The sequence below is a fragment of the Mytilus trossulus genome, chromosome 8, assembly GCF_036588685.1.
Source record: "Mytilus trossulus isolate FHL-02 chromosome 8, PNRI_Mtr1.1.1.hap1, whole genome shotgun sequence".
Lineage (NCBI taxonomy): Eukaryota > Metazoa > Mollusca > Bivalvia > Mytilida > Mytilidae > Mytilus > Mytilus trossulus.
In genome coordinates, this window is record NC_086380.1 from 11,437,048 (window position 1) to 11,457,212 (window position 20,165).

General features: G+C 31.8%; 1 protein-coding gene across 1 annotated transcript in view; it reads right to left on the reverse strand.

The window, feature by feature from the left end:
• Positions 1-3,784: 3,784 nt before the first annotated feature.
• The window catches only part of LOC134727336 (nitric oxide synthase, inducible-like), a 57,279-nt gene continuing 40,898 nt past the window's right edge, over positions 3,785-20,165 (reverse strand). The window contains exons 18-23 of the mRNA XM_063591714.1: positions 19,478-19,559; positions 18,876-19,009; positions 17,963-18,114; positions 16,326-16,517; positions 15,125-15,202; positions 3,785-3,997 (exon numbers count right to left, since the gene is read on the reverse strand). Of these exons, the coding sequence (XP_063447784.1) occupies positions 3,785-3,997; positions 15,125-15,202; positions 16,326-16,517; positions 17,963-18,114; positions 18,876-19,009; positions 19,478-19,559 (851 nt within the window). The remainder of the gene's footprint in view (positions 3,998-15,124; positions 15,203-16,325; positions 16,518-17,962; positions 18,115-18,875; positions 19,010-19,477; positions 19,560-20,165) is intronic.

Genomic DNA, 20,165 nt, shown 5'->3' on the forward strand with positions numbered 1-20,165 from the left:
GTTATTAGTGAAGATATCAGTTCATACTGGTAAATACTTTTTTCTGACTAATAATGCTTAAAAAAAATGAATTAATTGTCGATACCGATTCTATGTCGTCGATATCAATTCTATATCGTTGATATAGATTCTATAACGTCCATATCGATTCTATATCGTCAATATCGAAATCTACATATGAACCAGAACAACTAACTTTTATTCATGACGTAGATAAATGAGGATTTAAGCAATCACTTGAAGATCGAATTCGACACAAACAGATGAACCAGAGCAACTGGTGAAGTAGATGAATGTGGTACCTGTACATGTATTTAGTGATTAAGTTAATATTGATATCGATATGATATCGCTGATATCGTCGATATCGTCGATATCATAAGTACACCGTGTTTTGAACATGCATACCATGTACCTCATATTCGGTCATTCCTACCGTTAACGGATTAACTGGTTAATCGTTTACAACACTTACTTTGAAATACTCTTTTGTTTTCAAATTTCATTTGTGTCTTACACTTTCTTATGATGACTATATATTCTCCGGGTGCGAGAATTTCTCGCTACATTGAAGACCTGTTGGTGACCTTCTGCTGTAGTTTATTTTACGGTCGGGTTGTTGTCTCTTTGACACATTCCTCATTTCTATTCTCAATTTTATGCCAGTGAATTGAACACTGAAGAAGTAACAAATGTTCAAACTCTTTTATTGTTTTAATAAACCAGGGGTAATTCAACACTATGATTTAACCATGTTAAGCACCATGCATAAACGCGGCAATTGCATATAGCAATTCGAAATTGAATATGCTGAGATAAAACCCGATTTTTGTTTGGGGTTCGTGTTGCTCAGTCTTTAGTGTTCTATGTTGTGTCTTGTGTACTTTTGTTTGTCTGTTTGTCTTTTTATTGTTTAGACATGGCGTTGTCAGTTTATGTTTTAGCCATGGCGTTGTCAGTTTATTTTTTAGAAATGGCGTTGTCAGTTTATTTTTTAGGCATGGCGTTGTCAGTTTATTTCCAATCTGTAAGTTTGACTTCCCTTTGATATCTTCCGTTCCTCTTTTGTATAAACCTTGTCGCTTTATCGGAAACAGCGACGCTTGACCTTAATTTGCTATGCCGTAAAACCATCGCCTTTTATTTTTGTACTCAAAGATTTTCTTTTGTTGTGTTAAAATTACCAGAACCACTGTAATGGCAAGTAACAGCGAATAGATAGCTTTAAAGTCTACTATTTGTTCACCTAAACACTATTGTTTATTTGCCAAAAAAATAGATCGCTTTGATTTTTTACTTTATCTCCACATCTTGAAATCACATTTCAAGTAATATTGTAATTTTGTTTGATGGTCGTACAGTCAGACATTTACCTTCTATTGGTTATGTATTTACAAAAATGCAAATAACTCGCTGTAAATTTCTTGCGTCCGAAGCGCTTTTCTGGATTTGACCTTCACCAGGAACTTTCAAAGACAAATATTCGAAAGCTAGATATGTATAAAAACCGCACCAGTTGAAGAGCTATGTAATCAAATGATACAATCAACCGTATCCATCAAAAACTAACTTTGACTTTGCCTCGGGGAGTTTAAATATACATGACACATCAAGTTATACAATCTTAAATGTGATGTCCACTTAACAAATACACCAAATTGCAAATTTGTTGTCTTTTTCTTTTGTCATTTCTGCTTTATACAACTTTTCAAAAGTGAAGATAGAAGGACATTTGTGTAAGTTGAAGTGCTTGGTCAATATATAAAGTCGGCTGTTGGCCAATTATGGAATAGCTAAGTTTCCGTTGATTGATGTTTTCTTTCATCATTTATTTAAATGAGCTCGGCTTTATATAAATCTGTTTGTACTAGAAAAAAACACTCAGAGCTTTTTTTATGCAATCTCAATATAGAGGTACATTTTTTAATATAGCTTCCGGTTGTCTGTTTTTCTTTACACAAGTTTTTATCAAATCTTGGTGCTGAAGTTTTATCATCGCGATCTTTTATGTATCGTGTAAGTTCAAAAAAAATAAATATGTCTAAGATGACAAAGAAATGGACTTTTCTGAATACGCATATATTTTTCTGCATACATTATGTTGTTTCTCTGGCTGAATGATGTAACTCAAAGATGATAAGGGATATTCCCAAAGATCAGTAAAACCCCTTTTCCTCCTGTTTCAGGTTAAACTATGTTCATTCTTGTTAGAAATAATAAAACCATGTCCATATGAATAAAAGTGGATATAGGCTCCGTGTTGAAGGCCGTAATTTTACCTAATAATATAATGGTTTACTTTTATAAATTTTGACTTGGATGGAGAGTTGGTCCATTGACACTCATATCATCTATATGGGGTAAAGGTCAATGCCACGTTAAACGACACAAAACATCAAAAATCATGTGTATATGTCGTGTACAAGTTGCGATTTTGTACAGGTTATAACATGTACAAAAATGTTGTACATGTTATAACTTGTATAATGCAAAAATACAAGTTATAACATGTACTAAAGTATCTCATACATGTTATAACCTGTACAAAATATTGCTTAAAAATGGTTTTAACTTGTACAAAATTTAAGATTAATCTTAATGAAGTCAAAAATACATTTAAATTCACCAATGCATAAAGAACAACTAAAATAATTTTTCTGTAGAGGACAATGATCACAAAATTTCAGAAATATATGTTTCATGAGTTATGTTGTCAAAATGTGTTTTTATGTAATTGTATGTTTTATGCGTTCCATCATGGCTTAAATAAGTGTGACACTATTTACTAAAAGCTTGCATTTCCCCAATGACAATTTCATTATATACTACTAACTAAATTCATCCAAAAAATTTAAGAACAATGACTTATAATTTTGGGTAAAACTCCTCCCTCTTCTTTTATAGCATGCAAAGACTAAAACAATTTCTCATATGCTTACTCTGTAAAAGCAAGAGAAAGCTGAAATAGTTTAATTAGACCACGCTTCATTGTCAATATACTTGGATCTACTCTTCAACATTTTTGGCCTTTAGCATGACTTATGTAAATTTGTAACTCAATTTTTATTTTATAAACTATGAGATCATTGCATGAGACGAATGTCATTTTGATTGTTTTAAATATATATCCTCTACTTTGAAAGCATTTATTTCTGGCCTTTGGATATTGTCTGCTCCATCAGCGTTTTTTTTTTTTTAGACACATACCCCATTTCCATTAATTTTATTTGTAAACACATCTGTCCTGGCTATCCTCAGATATATATATCTTATGACAGGTCTTAGCAATGTTTCAAAATACCGACCCCTGGACATTAACTGTATATAAAAAAGGGCAAAACACACTAGCATGAAGGAATAATAAAAAAGTTATGAAAATATTATTGAGGTTAATAACATCTGTTGCAATAATAGAAACATATCCTTATTTTTCAATTTTGTACAAGTTGAAACCATTTTTCAGCAATATTTTGTACAGGTTATAACATGTACGAGGTACTTTTGTACATGTTATAACTTGTATTTTTGCATTATACAAGTTATAACATGTACAATATTTTTGTACATGTTATAACCTGTACAAAATCGCAACTTGTACACGACATATATATGAAGTGTATTTTATGAGGCTATTTAAAGCGAGAAAAAGCTTATCTCTTGGGTGAGATCAATTTAAGATCTCAAGAAGACTAATGAATTGTATAATGATGTTAGGTTATTGTATTATTGGCGTATACACCACGCACCATTTTACTCATCAAGTACATTGTTATAATTTATAAATCTAAACGATGCAACTCTTTATCCAGTCAAGGTCACAATCAGATGACTTTTCGTCGTGATACCGTGACTTTCCGCCAACTCTTACTCCGACATAGTACAAGTGAGCAAACGCTCTACAGATTCTCCTTGTAAGGAATTTCTTTGAACATATAGATAACATATCACCACGGAAAAGCTGGTCACAATACCGTCTACTTTCACTGAATACGGCAGCCTGAAAATGAAAACATTATAAAATGAAGCAGAAAAATCGAAGAAACTATTTTCCAAATTTAAATTATACAACACATATTTATCAATGACAATAACGGACATTAAAACTAGATATTTAAATATGATGAAAACAGAAACAATACATACGTTTAACGACTGGAAGTATTTTTGATAGCACAAATCATTTCAAGTCCAGTATTAAAACTATGAAAAAACTTTAAGCTCACGGTGTTAGTATATTTAGAGCTATTGTGGATTTTTAGTTGTATGCCATTGTTTGTGCTTTAATTGCTGAGCAACATTTTGAAAATTTTATGCATTTTTAAAATTTTTGGGTCCTCAATGCTCTTCAACTTCGTACTTTTTTTTGGCTTTTTAACTATTTTGAACTGAGCATTACCGATAAGTCTTGTGTAGACGAAACGCGCGTCTGGCGTATTATCAATAATACCGATACCGTTAATAAATATATATGCCAACAAACAATTTAATTTGTTTAATTTAGCCGGAAATACGATGAAAAAAGGTATCAATATTATTTTGACTTTAGTCCTAAATATTAAATCACCAATTACTATTGTCTAAATGTTTTAAAATAATTTGAAAAACAATATTTCAAAAGACAAATAACAACAAACAACTGAATTAAAGAACTATCAAAAAATTATACAGATAAAATTTAGGAAGCTTGTTAAGGACCTCAATAAACTCGAGATAACGAATACAATAAATTGAGCGACATCTTGAAATCATCACATAATGAATATTAATTGTCATTGGTTGACTCGTGGTGTGGTAAAAATTATTTCTGCTTTAATTACTTGGACCTGTTAGATTGTTTTAAGGCTCCGATTTCGTCCTCCGTCAATATAATATGAACAGGTCCGTATATACTAGTAACGTATTGAGTGCGTAAAAAAGTTTATAATTGATAAATACGTCCTTTCTAAGCCAGGCTTATGTAACAACAAATGAGAAAAAATGCACAAAGGAGATAAATAACATATTTCCCAAACTAACAAAACCATGATGATCAGAGCTTATTTAAAAAAAATGATATAGTGAAACCCTGAAACGCTTTTAAGAAACATAAGAAAAATATGTTTGAATGCATAAAACAATTCGTTAATAACACATCGACTTGATCTAATGTATGTTGATTCAGGTAAATAGTTTAAACTCACATATATAGTGGTAACATATGTCATGACGAGTTTCTATACTTACACAGCCATGTAGATCACATCTTACTTTAAGGAATGATATAAAGCGAAACCCTCAAACAATTTTAGAAAGCTAAATGTTGTTTTTACATTTAATATTGGAATTCTTAAACAGTTTTTAGATAAAATCCAGATTTGATCAAACGAATGGTGATATCAGGTAAACTCACAGAGTGGTACTCATATATCATGACGAGTTTCTATACTTACACAATCATATAGATCACAGCTTACTAAAAAGAAAAAGTGAAACCCTGAAACGCTTTTTAGAAAGCTAAAACTTGTTATTATATTTTATGTTTGAATGCATAACAGTTCATAAAAAAAAAATGCAGATGTCGATTCAGGTAAATATTTATACTTACACAGTGGTAGCATATATCATGACGATGACAAGCTGGCATGAACGTCTTTTTATATAAAAATTTCTTCAGTACTGGAACACTACAGCCGTTTGCTAGTATGTCGTGTGATTCGTAACAACGTTCGTCAACACCAAAACAGACCCCAATTACAATAAGAACAACAAATATTTGTCTCCTCATTCTATAATGGAAGTGTTGGTTTTTTAAAACTTTTAAAGTAAAAATAAAGAATACACAACAATTAAAAGAAAAGAAAGTTTGCTTTGCTTTAAGATCCTTATTGTAATTTAACGTAAAACTGCCAATTGCATTTTATTTATCAACGTCCTATATACTAAATTCATTTACGTATGAAAAAGGCCTATTTATAGGTCAATGTCAAAACAGGACAGTTATACAATTGTACATGATAAGCATTTTAACTTATAAATGTCGAAATAAATGTTTTCTAATTGTAATATCGTTACAAAGGAATTCTTTTGTTGTAGTTAGCATAAGTTGTGGTTAAACATATTTTATAAATGAATACCTGTTACATCAACCTTCAATTGTCCAGGTAAGCAACGAAGGGGGGTCCTATATTATTTTAGTCTCAATTGTCGGGAGAAAACAATCACATTATAAATAACTAACATATATTTATATAATTTAATTGCTTAATTGTTATTTACTTTTGTTGAGGTTTATTCGAGTAATACTTTGTATCATTGATCTAAATATTTCCATAATAATGGTAAAATTTGTATGCACTTTAAGTACAACTTAATAAACCGTATACAATAAGAAATGTAATGTGGGTTGAAAATTTAAATGACTGTCACTGGCGAAGGACTATATTCTTGAAGGGTCCAAAATTTTTATGGAAAATGTTATCAATGGAACTACAAAAAGTTTTTGCAAACATTATTGAGATACTAAAATCGACAACACTGATGATCTGATTGTAAACTGCCTTCGTGTTTATACATTCAAACGAACATCCATCCAGTCAGACATGGATCATTCTGGAGAGGTTTCTCTTCACTTATTTGTATTTATAAGTGACGTCATGTTATTTAAAAAAAAAATTGTTCTACAATTTAAACAATTCATTTCTGTAGTATGTGTGAAGTATAGAAATAAGTAAATATGGAACTATGATACTATTGCACGAAACAGCTAACCACCAAGGTCCCTGTGAAGTAGAAATAAGCAACCATAGAGCAACGTGCGACTCTTTAAACAAGGATTATAAATATATGAAGGCCTCGAGCATCACTGAAGAGACATTTATTGTCGGAATCCGCTTATGTTGCAGGTTAACCTTTTTACATTAGAAATAGACAATATCAATACTGTAAAAGGCCCTGATATGTAACAAATCAAATAAAAATATAACGACCTGATTTATGTCAAAAATAGTGTCAATTTTGTTAGATATGATTTTAGGCATCTTATAGTTTGGGCGTTTTAAACGTTTAGTGTTAAGTTTGGTTGCTAAAGGTGGTTGAGATTATCACACGAAAACCATACGACGATAAATATGAACATGGCATTTCGAACTTCTTTTACCATATCAGACTAATTAAACTACAAAATGTATATAGGATTTAAGCAAAACACATTAACGTACTATATTGATCTACGAACAGTCAACAGTGATATGTGCATGGCAAAACTCTATTAGGATTTTTTGCAACATTTTGCTAACCAAGAATAAAAAGTGCCATAAAACCAGTGCAATTCAAAAACGTGACCACAATCAAAGCATTATGTTGACATGGTCAAAATAATAAACATATAGTTTTCTGTTCACAATTTTTTTCCTGTACAATTCTGAAGCCTTTATTACATATTAAATATAAGGTCTTGCGATTTGTTTGTGCGTATAAACATATATGCAAAACCAGGGTGAAAAAGGTGCAATAAGAATATATATTGGTTACTTCCTTTTTTTTTTGAGTTCCCCAATGATAATTAGCTCTCGTTTGTGTCATATTCATCATATAACATATGTCGTCTTCAACTCTAATTGAATACAGTTGTATTTCTTGTATCATAAAACTTACCTACCTGTCATGTAACATATCCTTAAGATGTTAATCGGGAACAAGTTTTTATACTATGTGAGTGAACAATGCGACATTTCTTTACAAACGTTCTTCCTAGTGGAATTTTAATCTCATTGGATGGATATAAAATACGACATTTTGCTAATTATAGAAATGCCACATTGAACAACAAGTATGCTAATTCCTGTAAATATGTCAACCTTGTTCTTTAATGGAAATTAAATAGTGCTATTTTACATGTGTTGCATTTTTGTCAATGTAAATGAATTATAACAAACAAATAAGCTTCTTAACACAGCTAATGGGCAAAACTAAATACATGTTTATTTTAGGTGATTTACCACTGCACATATTTGGTAAAACGCGTCTTTATATTCAAGCGATTTTTGTTTTCGCTGCTTTTTGTGTCGTACATAATACATATGTACTAACAGGAGGTCTGTACCTTTGTCCGATAGGTAATGAACAATTTATGACAATACTAAACTGATATGTTTTTATTGTAAAGTGATTGCGCTCAGTAAAACATTTTTAAGGTTAAATTTAGTTTATGTCTTGTAAAACACAATGAAGCCTGTGACATATTCTGTTAATCAAGGTTTGATCTAAGGTACGTAACATCCACCCTGAGTATGGGTGAGGTAAGCGATGCGCTGTCTTAGTTTTGGTGAGGTTAGCGATGCCCTGTCTTAGTTTTGGTGAGGTTAGCGATGCGCTGTCTTAGTTTTGGTGAGGTTAGCGATGCGCTGTCTTAGTTTTGGTGAGGTAAGCGATGCGCTGTCTTAGTTTTGGTGAGGTTAGCGATGCCCTGTCTTAGTTTTAGTGAGGTTAGCGATGCGCTGTCTTAGTTTTGGTGAGGTAATCGATGCGCCGTCTTAGTTTTGGTGAGGTTTGCGATGCGCTGTCTTAGTTTTGGTGAGGTTAGCGATGCGCTGTCTTAGTTTTGGTGAGGTGAGTGATGCCCTGTCTTAGTGTTGGTGAGGTTAGCGATGCCCTGTCTTAGTTTAGGTGAGGTAATCGATGCGCTGTCTTAGTTTTGGTGAGGTTAGCGATGCGATGTCTTAGTTTTGGTGAGGTTAGCGATGAGCTGTCTTAGTTTTGGTGAGGTTAGCGATGCCCTGTCCTAGTTTTGGTGAGGTTAGCGATGCCCTGTCTTAGTTTTGGTGAGGTAATCGATGCGCTGTCTTAGTTTTGGTGAGGTAAGCGATGCGCTGTCTTAGTTTTGGTGAGGTTAGCCATGCGCTGTCTTAGTTTTGGTGAGGTTAGCGATGCGCTGTTTTAGTTTTGGTGAGGTAAGCAATGCGCTGTCTTAGTTTTGGTGAGGTAAGCGATGCGCTGTCTTAGTTTTGGTGAAGTAAGCGATGCGCTGTCTTAGTTTTGGTGAGGTAAGCGATGCGCTGTCTTAGTTTTGGTGAGGTAAGCGAAGCGCTGTCTTAGTTTTGGTGAGGTAAGCGATGCGCTGTCTTAGTTTTGGTGAGGTAAGCGATGCGCTGTCTTAGTTTTCGTGAGGTTAGCGATGCCCTGTCTTAGTTTTGGTGAGGTTAGCGATGCGCTGTCTTAGTTTTGGTGAGGTAAGCGATGCGCTGTCTTAGTTTTGGTGAGGTTAGCGATGCCCTGTCTTAATTTTGGTGAGGTTAGCGATGCGCTGTCTTAGTTTTGGTGAGGTAAGCGATGCGCTGTCTTACTTTTGGTGAGGTAAGCGATGTGCTGTCTTAGTTTTGGTGAGGTTAGCGATGCGCTGTCTTTGTTTTGTTGACTGTTGATTGTCTTATTGTGGTTGTCCTTTATTGTTATTATAATATCGTTTTTTTCCCTACTTCTACTATTTAAATGGTCATTTGGGGTCTCCATTTTTTATTTCATATCACGTGCCGAACGAATTAAATATTTCACTGGATCTATCATTTATTAAGTGATTATTGAATGTTTCCACTTCTCAAAAACCTATATTATCTCACTGTAATACGCCTGGTCATGATTATCTAGGCTAAGCACGCTCTCTTTTAATATACAATAACCAGCAAAGACACCATCCCGTATCAAATATGTTTCCTCTCTAAATATTCTTTAAAGTTTCATCTACACAACCGACAACTGCCAAGATGTTGGTGAAAGGTTGAGTCATACATATTGACAGTTCATAATTCTGAAACCATATCAGCGAATCGTTTACCTTAGTCGTATTTGGCACAACGTTTTGATTTTTTTGTCCTTAATGCTCTTCAACTGTATACGTGTTTGGTTTTCTAATTTTAATGATATGAGCGCCACTGATGAGTCTTATGTAGACAAAACGCGCATATGGCGTATCAAACTATATAGCTGGTACCGTTGATTTCTATTTACATCTGAAAATGTGTAATTTGAGATTTTCCGGGTACAGCTGTAACCCTAGAAGGCATCTTACACGTTCAACATTTTATTAAAAAGTTTGATGGGCTAGAGAGGACTTAAAAATAAAGTCGAAGATCAGTTCAACTTGTTCAAGTCACCTTTTTAGACCCAACCAGCTTAAAGTATTCAAATATTCGATTTTTGGTGATTTACAACCAAATTTATATCAATTAGCTATAGTAAATAATTGCTACACATTTAGATCAGTACTGGAGTCTCAGATATTATCTATGGTTATATCGAAACATAACTTGTTATTACTTTATTATTTCTTCATCAACTATCAAGAAACCATTATCAAACATGAAAGACTCAATAGTAGAAATCAAATCATTCGACTTTAAAAATGCTTCTTTTTTGTACTCTATATACATGTTGTAGTTATCAAAAGTACAATGCTTATTATTTAGTACGCCAGACGCGCGTTTCATCTTCATATGACTTATGAGGGACGCTAGTATCACAATATTTATAAGACCAAACAAGAACAAAGTTGGAAAGTATTGAGGATCAAAAATTCCAAAAAGTTGTGCCAAATACGACTAAAGTTATCTATACCTTGAATAAGAAAATTCTTAGTTTTTGAAAAGTTCTTAGTTTTGTAAACATATAAGGAGTAGTCCGGTAAGACCCCTTTTTGGCCCCAAATAAAGCAGTTTTACCAAATTGTTAAAATGTAAAGTTTCAGTTATTTACTGGAAAGAAGAATGCTTCTGCTACATAAATATGGCTGTTTTTGACAATGCAATTCACATATATCGGCTACTATCATCACTAAGTCATGCTAATTTACTATAATCTTCACAATTTTAGCATTTGAGTTAAGTTTTAGACGTTTTCCGAATGAAAGTGGCCGCATTTGTTTTCATTCTTGATATTGAAATGTAAGTTGTATTTTATGATTATGTCTAACATATATAAAGGTTGAGGATGAACATGGATGCGGCTACTTTTATACTTGTCAAAACCCATCTGAAAAGTGGTGCGTTTTTAATGACTGAAGGTAGATAGGGTGTCTTCCTCCATCTTGGTTTTGGAAATATCTGAAAACAAGGTCTAGATCTTTAATAGAATGTGCATTTTTTGGTAGAGAAGTAGGTAATTCATGTGTAAGAATTTCCACTTCTACATAGAAAATGACATGCTTTATCATATTCATGATCGTATTTTACAAAAAACAGAAAAATTTTGTTTGAACATTTTTTTTCTAACTTTGCCACATAAAGTGAGGCAACTAAAATGCAAGGGCAGATAATTCAGATTTAGGAATTTTTACAATATAATGTGTTAGGAATTTCCCTATTTCATTATGAAACAAGGAAACGGGTCCAGTGAACCATTTTTTTCTTTTTCTTAACTGAAAGCATTCTATTAAAGATATCTTCTCATATGTTATCCCAAAATTCTATTGTGTAGTTTACAAAATTTGACAATTTTGACCACCGTGTAGCAGGAAAAAAAGCCCGGTGACCCATTCTTTTTAATACTTTAAAAAAAAAGCATTATATAAACTTCATGATGGCAAATTATTAAAAATCATATGGATTATAATTTAGACACCCCATCTACCTTAATCAGTTTAAATCTTTCACCATCAACTGAAATAGACACTTAAGTGTTTAAAAAGTATCCAAAATCTTTCGTTAAATGAACCTGAAACTTGAGGCTAAAATCGGCCCTTCTTGAAATTCTCCTTTATAAAAATGACCACATTATTGATATTCATGTCAACACCGTAATGTTGTCTGCTGGGCTGGTGATACTATCGGGGACGAAACGTTCACCAGCAGTGACATCGACCTAGTGGTGACAGCAGTTATACAATTAGCCAATATCAATTTGTCTAAATTGAAACAAAAAAGTATAACGGAGCGATGTCGAATCTTTTTTTCATGAGCAAAGTTAGAGCACAGGATATGTAGTATCATTTGATCGTTGCGAAATTCATTATAGGCATACTGTCCTTTATACGCGGTTTTGGAAGTATGTCGGTTTGTTAACCAAGAAGATTGAGAGCATGAACTACTTTTTCATCCGAAGCTGGACTTTAATTTTGATTATTTTAGTCGAAGAAATAAGGGATTAATGGCAATATTGATCTAATATGACCAATTATCATTAAAGAAACATTAAAAATCACAATTATTTCAAAACAACGTTATTTAATGGAAATTTCTATTGTACAATGTTATTGTATAACAATATAATAAAATAAATTTAATAATAGATACATACGAATTCTATATCAAATCTGAACCTAAAATCTGTAAAAGAAAATTCTTTTTTCGTTGAGGTCAATGACCTAATAAGGTAAAATCGGCTAAGAGTTTTTCTTTTTCGTTGAGGTCAACACCTAATAAGGTAAAATCTGCTAAAAAAATTGTTTTGTCGTTGAGATAAATGACATAATAAGGTAATATCTGCTAAGAGTTTTTTTCTATTTTCGTAGAGGTAAATGACCTAATGACCTACATGCAAATAACATAAAAGGCAAGATGTACACAAAATAATCACCACTTATATAATAGAAGAAAATATCTCTTTCACACTGTTCAATATTCTAAACGTGCACATATCATTGGTTTGTATTGATTAACTTGAAACTCTCCTAAAACATAGAAATTCGCAGGCAATGTTGTGCTGTTTTTATGTTTTTCATTAGATGAAACTAAAATGATTTGTTTTAACATAATGTCGAAAAGGGGGGGGGGGTAAACAACAGCTAGTTGTAAATAACCTTTGTTTCACAAAGTTTGATAAACAGTTATACAACTACTAGATGTTAAAAAAGATGATTTTTTTAATTCCGACTTGAATTAAAAAATGTAACACCACTTCATAATATCATGTGCATGGAACGGATGTTCTTGATTTACTTTCATCAGTAACGTTCAAAGTCGAGTATTCATGAGATAGTTAAACCTTAGTTTCTCAAGTGAGAAACGAATAATTAATGAAAGGTTTGTTAAAACTCAAGTCCATATCGAAGTACGGACTCCTTACATGTCGCATAGTGAACATTTCTAAAACTCTGTAAAGAGTTAAATAAATGAATGCAACATGTTGTTTACAAATACAATTACAAGGTGCAACACAGTTTTCAAATTCCAGTGATACATATGAAAACAAAATATATATAGACAATATAATCATGTTAGAAATAAAAAGTAGCCATATATTAGTAAAAAAAAATATCATCATAAAATAACATCCTAGAAAGGGAAAAATCGGGCTTATGAATTAGTCCATTTCCAAGTAACCGACTTATGACTCCGGAATTTATATTTTTCCAAATTTCATCTTCTCTGTGATAGTAAATTTTGGTATACGATCAAGCAACAGTAACTAAAACAAGTAAGTTCAAGATTTTTATCGATACAATTTCAAAAGAAAAATAACTGCTAATTACATTATATACACGACTAAATCAACTGAAAACGGACCCCTCCCCCTCCAACGTTGCAACGTTTACAAACTGGATTTTACCATTGTGGTTTCTCGTTTCTCGTTTCTCCACAAAGTAAGTAAAATGTTGAAAAATTGTAAAGTAGTCAAATATCTGTACTTGATAAATGGGCAATTGAAAAATCAGTTCCAATGTTGTAGCATACTAGTACTTCCCTTTTATTGAATAATTCTTTCTATGAAGCTAGATTTGATATATTGTAGCACCAACAATACAACAGACACAGCAAAATATTGGTTTATCTTACATATACGTATATGTGAACATAATTATCTGATAAACATAAATGTTGTGAGCAATTTACTAATCTCGTTTCTTTAAATATAGATATTCATGACAAAAAAAAACAATAACAACATTTTAACAAATGTATCAAACTCCAAAGTAAATACACAAAGCGGAAGTCAATAAAACTTGACAAAATGAAACGATTGACACAATCAACCATCGGAAGGAATAAACAATAGTTTTCATATATTCCTGACATAGTACATACATGTTTATATGTTTCGAAGAAAAATTACAATGATATATAAAAAAATACTCAATGGATTACAATATTAATGAACAAAAAGAATATTGAATAAACAAATCATTTTTCAAATACAAAAATGTAAGGCTCAATAGTATGACTGAGTATAAAGTATAGTCTTGATGCCCTAATCACAGTTTATAATCGTCGCAGAGTCTATGTTTCTAATTATTGCAGCTCGTTCTACTGCGCAACTGTTACTTAAGTTCACTATGTCTCTTTAAAAAACGACATTCTTGGCGTTCGATTTGGTTTCTGAAAATGAAAACAAAGCAAAATTTAATATATGTAAAAATGTCTTTTGATAACTATGCCTCGATAATACAGGATACACAAAAAGAAGGTGAATGAGAATAGCATAAGTTTTCAATAGAAATATGACCGTGTGGTTTTAATCATTTCCGTTGAATATGTATCATTTTGTTAATAACATTATGTTGTTTGTTTTTTATCAACTGTTAATTGGCTAGAATTAAATATAAGCTGATGCAGAATTTCGAATTACATGGAGTTTTGATTAATCAAAAACAGTTACAATATGTGAAGCCTAAAGGATACGTTGTAATGTAACATGTAGACTATTTCACACGATAGAGAAAAAGCAAATATATCTTATATATATCATTTTGTAACAGTATGGCAAGACTTTCCGTCTAATATTACTGTTATTACAAACTGATTAGACAAGTTATTATATTAGCCGTGGCTCAACCAACAAAGATTAAGTATCATTTTGATAAGGTTGCACATTGCTGATATAAGATAGACATTTGTCGATAACAATATGATAAATAAATAAAGGCAACAGTAGTATACTGCTGTTCAAAACTTATAGACCGATAGAAAAAAACAAATACATGTAACAAACTATTACTAAGGGAAACGCATTAAATATAAGAGGAGAACAACGGCACAACATAAAAATGTAACACACACAGAAACGAACTACAATGAACTAAGCATTAGACAAAATCCGATGAGAATAACAAATATAACATCAAAACTAAATACATGAATTTGGAATAGAAAAGTACCGTGACACGTCTTAAAGTAATGTGAATCCAAATATTAAAATAACATTAAGACAACGTATTTACCTGCTCAGCAGTTTTTGTCCTTTCTTTAAGCTTTTTAACGGCTATTCCGAATATATCTTCATGCAGTCTATTTTCATCCTACAAAATCATACGTTTGGTATCATAATGCGTGTATATAGACTTCAGTGTCCGTAAGGTAACTAATCAAGACACCAAAATGTACAATACTAGTATGTTCTATAGTCTTAAAAGAAAGTTTACATATTACGTTATACATATTTCCTTTATTGTATGCAGGAGCCTTGGCATAGATTTGGGCGTAAAGAACATACAATTAACGATTAACACTAAGTCTTCTATTTGAACCGTTAGTTGGAAGATAGTCTAAAAATTCTCATAAAACAGTGATTTTATATTAGATTTCAAAGTTAAGATACAAATGCCTTTTAGTAGATCGTCACAAATATTTGTAAAATATCACATTGACTTAAATCGAGCGTTGTCGTGTTTAACACACACCAAATCGTAATTCGAAGTATTAAAAGAGGAGGTATAGGAATCAAGGTCGTTAACGCTAAACAACTAAGATTCTGGCTATAAATGAAGCTGTTCTACTCACTTGGACTTGGGAAAAGATATACTTTCCAGTTAATACTATACAATATGGAATCATCATAGATACCAATTCAAAAAGTAAAAATGGTCAAATAAAAAACAGAGCCGAAGAACAAGAGAACCCCAAAAGGTTTTCCCAAATACAGCAAATACATAATGTTGCTTCAGTAGAACATCCTTAGTATCTCGAAAAATGTATAGTTTTGTTCACAGTTAATTTACAATTAAGACAATATCTACAATTATTCAAGGGTGCTGACTAATTGCGATCGCTTTGACGTATCAGTAGGTCAATAAAGTTTTGATTGTCGTATAGCAGGGTTTCTAAACATAATGTTAAAAGACAATTTAGACAAAGATGCAAATGACATCGAATAATTTTCCGTGCACAAAGGTAAGGGCTTCTGTATATATCATATCATTTAAACCTGATAAAGCGTAAGTAAGTTGTTTATAATAACAATGCATTTAGTGCAACTGTAATCCGATTATAGAAAAAAAAATGTTGATCCAATCGCTTAAGGTACATGTCATTTGCTTAGAAATCAATGGTTGTAATTTTTTAAGTTTAATTATAAAACAATTGCTTTGAGTTCTCATTGATGTTTGTTTCTATTCACATTAACCCTGCGAAAATAACACTAACCTTCATTTTTTCAATATACTCGTCTACCTGGGACTCTGATTTTTTACCCCATGATTGGATCACACGTCGTAGCATCTTTTTTACGTCCGATGCCATTTGGATGCTTCCACAGATATATAAATGACCATTTTCTTTTACAATCATTCTGTATACATCTCTTCCATTTCTCTTTATTAAATCTTGTACGTATGTCTGCAAAAAATCAAGCGTTGAAGCCAATGTGAAATTAATGCCAGAGTTATGCAGCATAATATCAGAAAGTTAAATCATGCAACAATTACATTTCAAAGACATTTAGATTGATTCATTGTGATGATGACCTCTAATCTTTATTCGGGATCTTATGTATTTAAAATGGAATTCAGTTTTTGATCTGATTTTAACAGTCTCCTTAAAATAGAACTATCTTTTATTATTGATATGCATGCATAATAATTATTTCTGTCACATGATTTGGGGTTCGTGCTGTTTATTTTAGTTTTCCATGTTGTGTCATGTGTGCATGTACTATTGTTTGTCTGTTTTTCTTTTTCATTTTTAGCCATGGCGTTGTTAGTTCATTATCAATTTATGAATTTGACTGTCCCTCTGGACCCACTTTTAGCACACATTGTAACTATTAAAGATCGTCAATTTCCTAACACACTTATCACAACTCCAATAGAAAATATTTTATCAAACAACTAAAAGATATTATCAAAAGTCAAATATTATTCTTTATTTTATATATGATTTGCACTGTGAAAAAAAACCACATATAAAAAGAAATAAAAAATACGGAACGCCAACTTCAATTCCAAACGGTGAGTCAATAAAAACTGACAAAATCAAATGTTTTGATTTAATCAACCCACGGAACAAATGAAACAATTGACATGATACTGACAGCCGTGAGGGTAATTTATACCTGTTAAACCCTATTTCATACCTAGCTTACCTCCCACTTGTAATATGTTTTTATAGTTATAATGACAACATAGACAAAATCAACACATGTTTTCACACAACATACTAAATAATAGTTATTGATACATGTAACAACAGCTTGGGCGTCTATTCAACCTAAAAATGGTTTTAGCTTTTGACTTTTCCATATGTTACGTGTCTTTCCATTTTGAATTTTTCTTGGAGTTCAGTATTTTACTTTTCGTAAATAATACGTTTCAAAGTGAACTAAAATAATCTTATATATATTGAAAAAAGTTATAGAGAATAACAATTTTGAAATAAACGCAATAGCATCACAACTATTAATGATTTTTAGATGATTGGGTATATTAATTAAAGACAAAAATCAGTGAATGTTATCCGAAAAAGTAGGAAACATCTGAAAGAATGCTACAGGTAATTATATACTTGAAAGCATGGACAATTTCCAATGCAAATGAATGTTACAACAGGAACAAACCAAGTACATGCTAACTAAGTGTGGTCGGTAAAAATAGAAACTAAATTTTGCAATTATTTATAAAAAATGATATTTTTTGACGGTATACAAGTCAGATAATGCATATGCAAAGGGTTTTCCTGTCGTATAACACATCTCCCTACGGTCGGACGTTCAACTGATCAATCCTTACACCTCTCGGTGTGTTCTACGACAAGAACCCTTAACATATGCATTATCTTTAACGTACCTTTTTAATACCTGGTTCTCTGGAGAATGCGAAAAAGCATTTTGTCAAGATCTTATCTTTCTCACATTGACGTATCTCATCTCTATAGATATTGTCTGCAGTAGTGTTATGGCAACCAAAATATAAGTACATCTCTCCAAAATGGCGTTTATCTTAAAATATACAAGTTTAAATATATATGCATTTATTAGCTATTAAAATATGGACTCACTAATGAGCAATTTTAATCATCTGTAGCTTTTAGAACTAACAAATCTTTGCTGATACCGAAGTTGAGAAATAAATGAACCCCAATTTGTTACGTTAAAGTAGAAGACATTTAGTTCTATGAAGAGGGCTATCGTTTCATTACATATACATGATTAGAAATGTGCGTTTTAAAATTGTTTCAGCTTTTTTCTAGAAGTAGCTGCAAACATGTATATTCCACAAAATTATTTAACAGTATTTACCAAGGACTGAAAGTAACCATTTGTATAAAGTTATAAATATGAATCATAGTGTGATCATCCGTGTTACGAAAAATATATAGATATGTATTGTGCGTAGAAAATTTCTGAAATCCTTTAAAAGCAATGGTTACTTGATGTTGGACGCACGCATTCAGTAAACATGGTTTTGACAATTTTGAACATATATACTTGTTTAAACAGATCTGCGTGTTAGATGAACAAAAAGTGCTATCTTCCTCGATATGGCTTAGAGATAATAATAGTATTTGACATAGTATCAGAAATGTCTCTATTCACAGGCATTTGATCAAATACATTACGATTATAATATATGAAATAGTAAACGAAAAATCTCATAGTTATATTATCATTATGATAAAACACATGCAAATATATCAGGTGAACACAAAACGATGATAATGTTTAAAAAGTAAAATATATCTAAATAAATTAGTACATACTTCTAGCTGTGAGTTCGTGTTCAATATCTGTTCTACGTTGCAACCAAAACCCTCTAAACGGTGCAATTCCTGTACCGGGACCCACCATAATAATAGGAACATACTGATCATTCGGCAGATGAAACAATGGTGCTCTGAAAAAGTTTAGTAAATCAATATTGATTCGCTACATATTTTTATGCATTAGCATATACCTATGCAATACATATCCAAACGAGGAAAAAACAAATATTTTTTCTTTCAAGGGTACGAGCAATTTATTTTCATTACAGAACTTTACAATTAAATATCTTAAATTGTGATTTTTTTTATATGAAAAAAGCGTTACAGAATCTTGGTATTCATGTAACAAACAAGTCTCACTTTTTCCATAAATCGGGTGATGTACCTCTTAAAACGTTTTCATCTGGAATCATATTTAAAAATAATAATTCAGAAACTTGTAGGAAAAGTACAAAAAGGTTTGAAATATTCATTACATCTTCTTCTACAAAATGATCCATGTTATTGCAGATAGTAAATACTTAGTTAAAATGTAATGTTCATTGAAATCGTCACTAATTTTAAATCTATAATCTATGAGTTGTCATACAAATACGCACTTTCGAACATTACAGTATATTTCTTCTCCAATTTCCAAGTTGTTAAGCCAGTTACTACAAACACCTTGATGTTTAATGCCATCTGAAATGTTAAAGAGAGACACAAGATATCAGAGCAATATTTGAACTCTTGAGTCGAAAAAAAACTGAAAATGCCATTGCAAAAAATTAAAAAGAAACAATTAACAAGTAATTGTCAATAGTACTAGGATGACACACTCTAAATATCATTGCCTATGTTCAGTGGACTTAGGATTAAATCACTGATTCGACATTCAATTAGAAAGATCATATCGTATGGTACCTATGTTCTATGTTTCAAGTTGATTGGCCTTCAATCTCATCAAAACCTACCTTGACTTCAAACTTTAACCTTAAGCGGGATAGACAGACGAAAAAACGAATGGAAGGACTCAAAAACAGACGCACAGATTAGAAAACATAATTCCTCTCTACTGTCGTAGGTTGAGCAAAATATGATAAAAACTGAGCAACACAAACCCGCCTAATCCCGAGGTGTGATCATATGTGCTTCCGAAGGGAAGGCAGACCATGCTCCACTTGTGACATCCCTCGTGTTTCTCGTGCTAGTAAATTACATAATTTGTAATTTCATTATTATATGCTTCTAGAATGTTATAATACAGATATGATTCTACGAAAACCACAAATACAAATACTTCAAAAG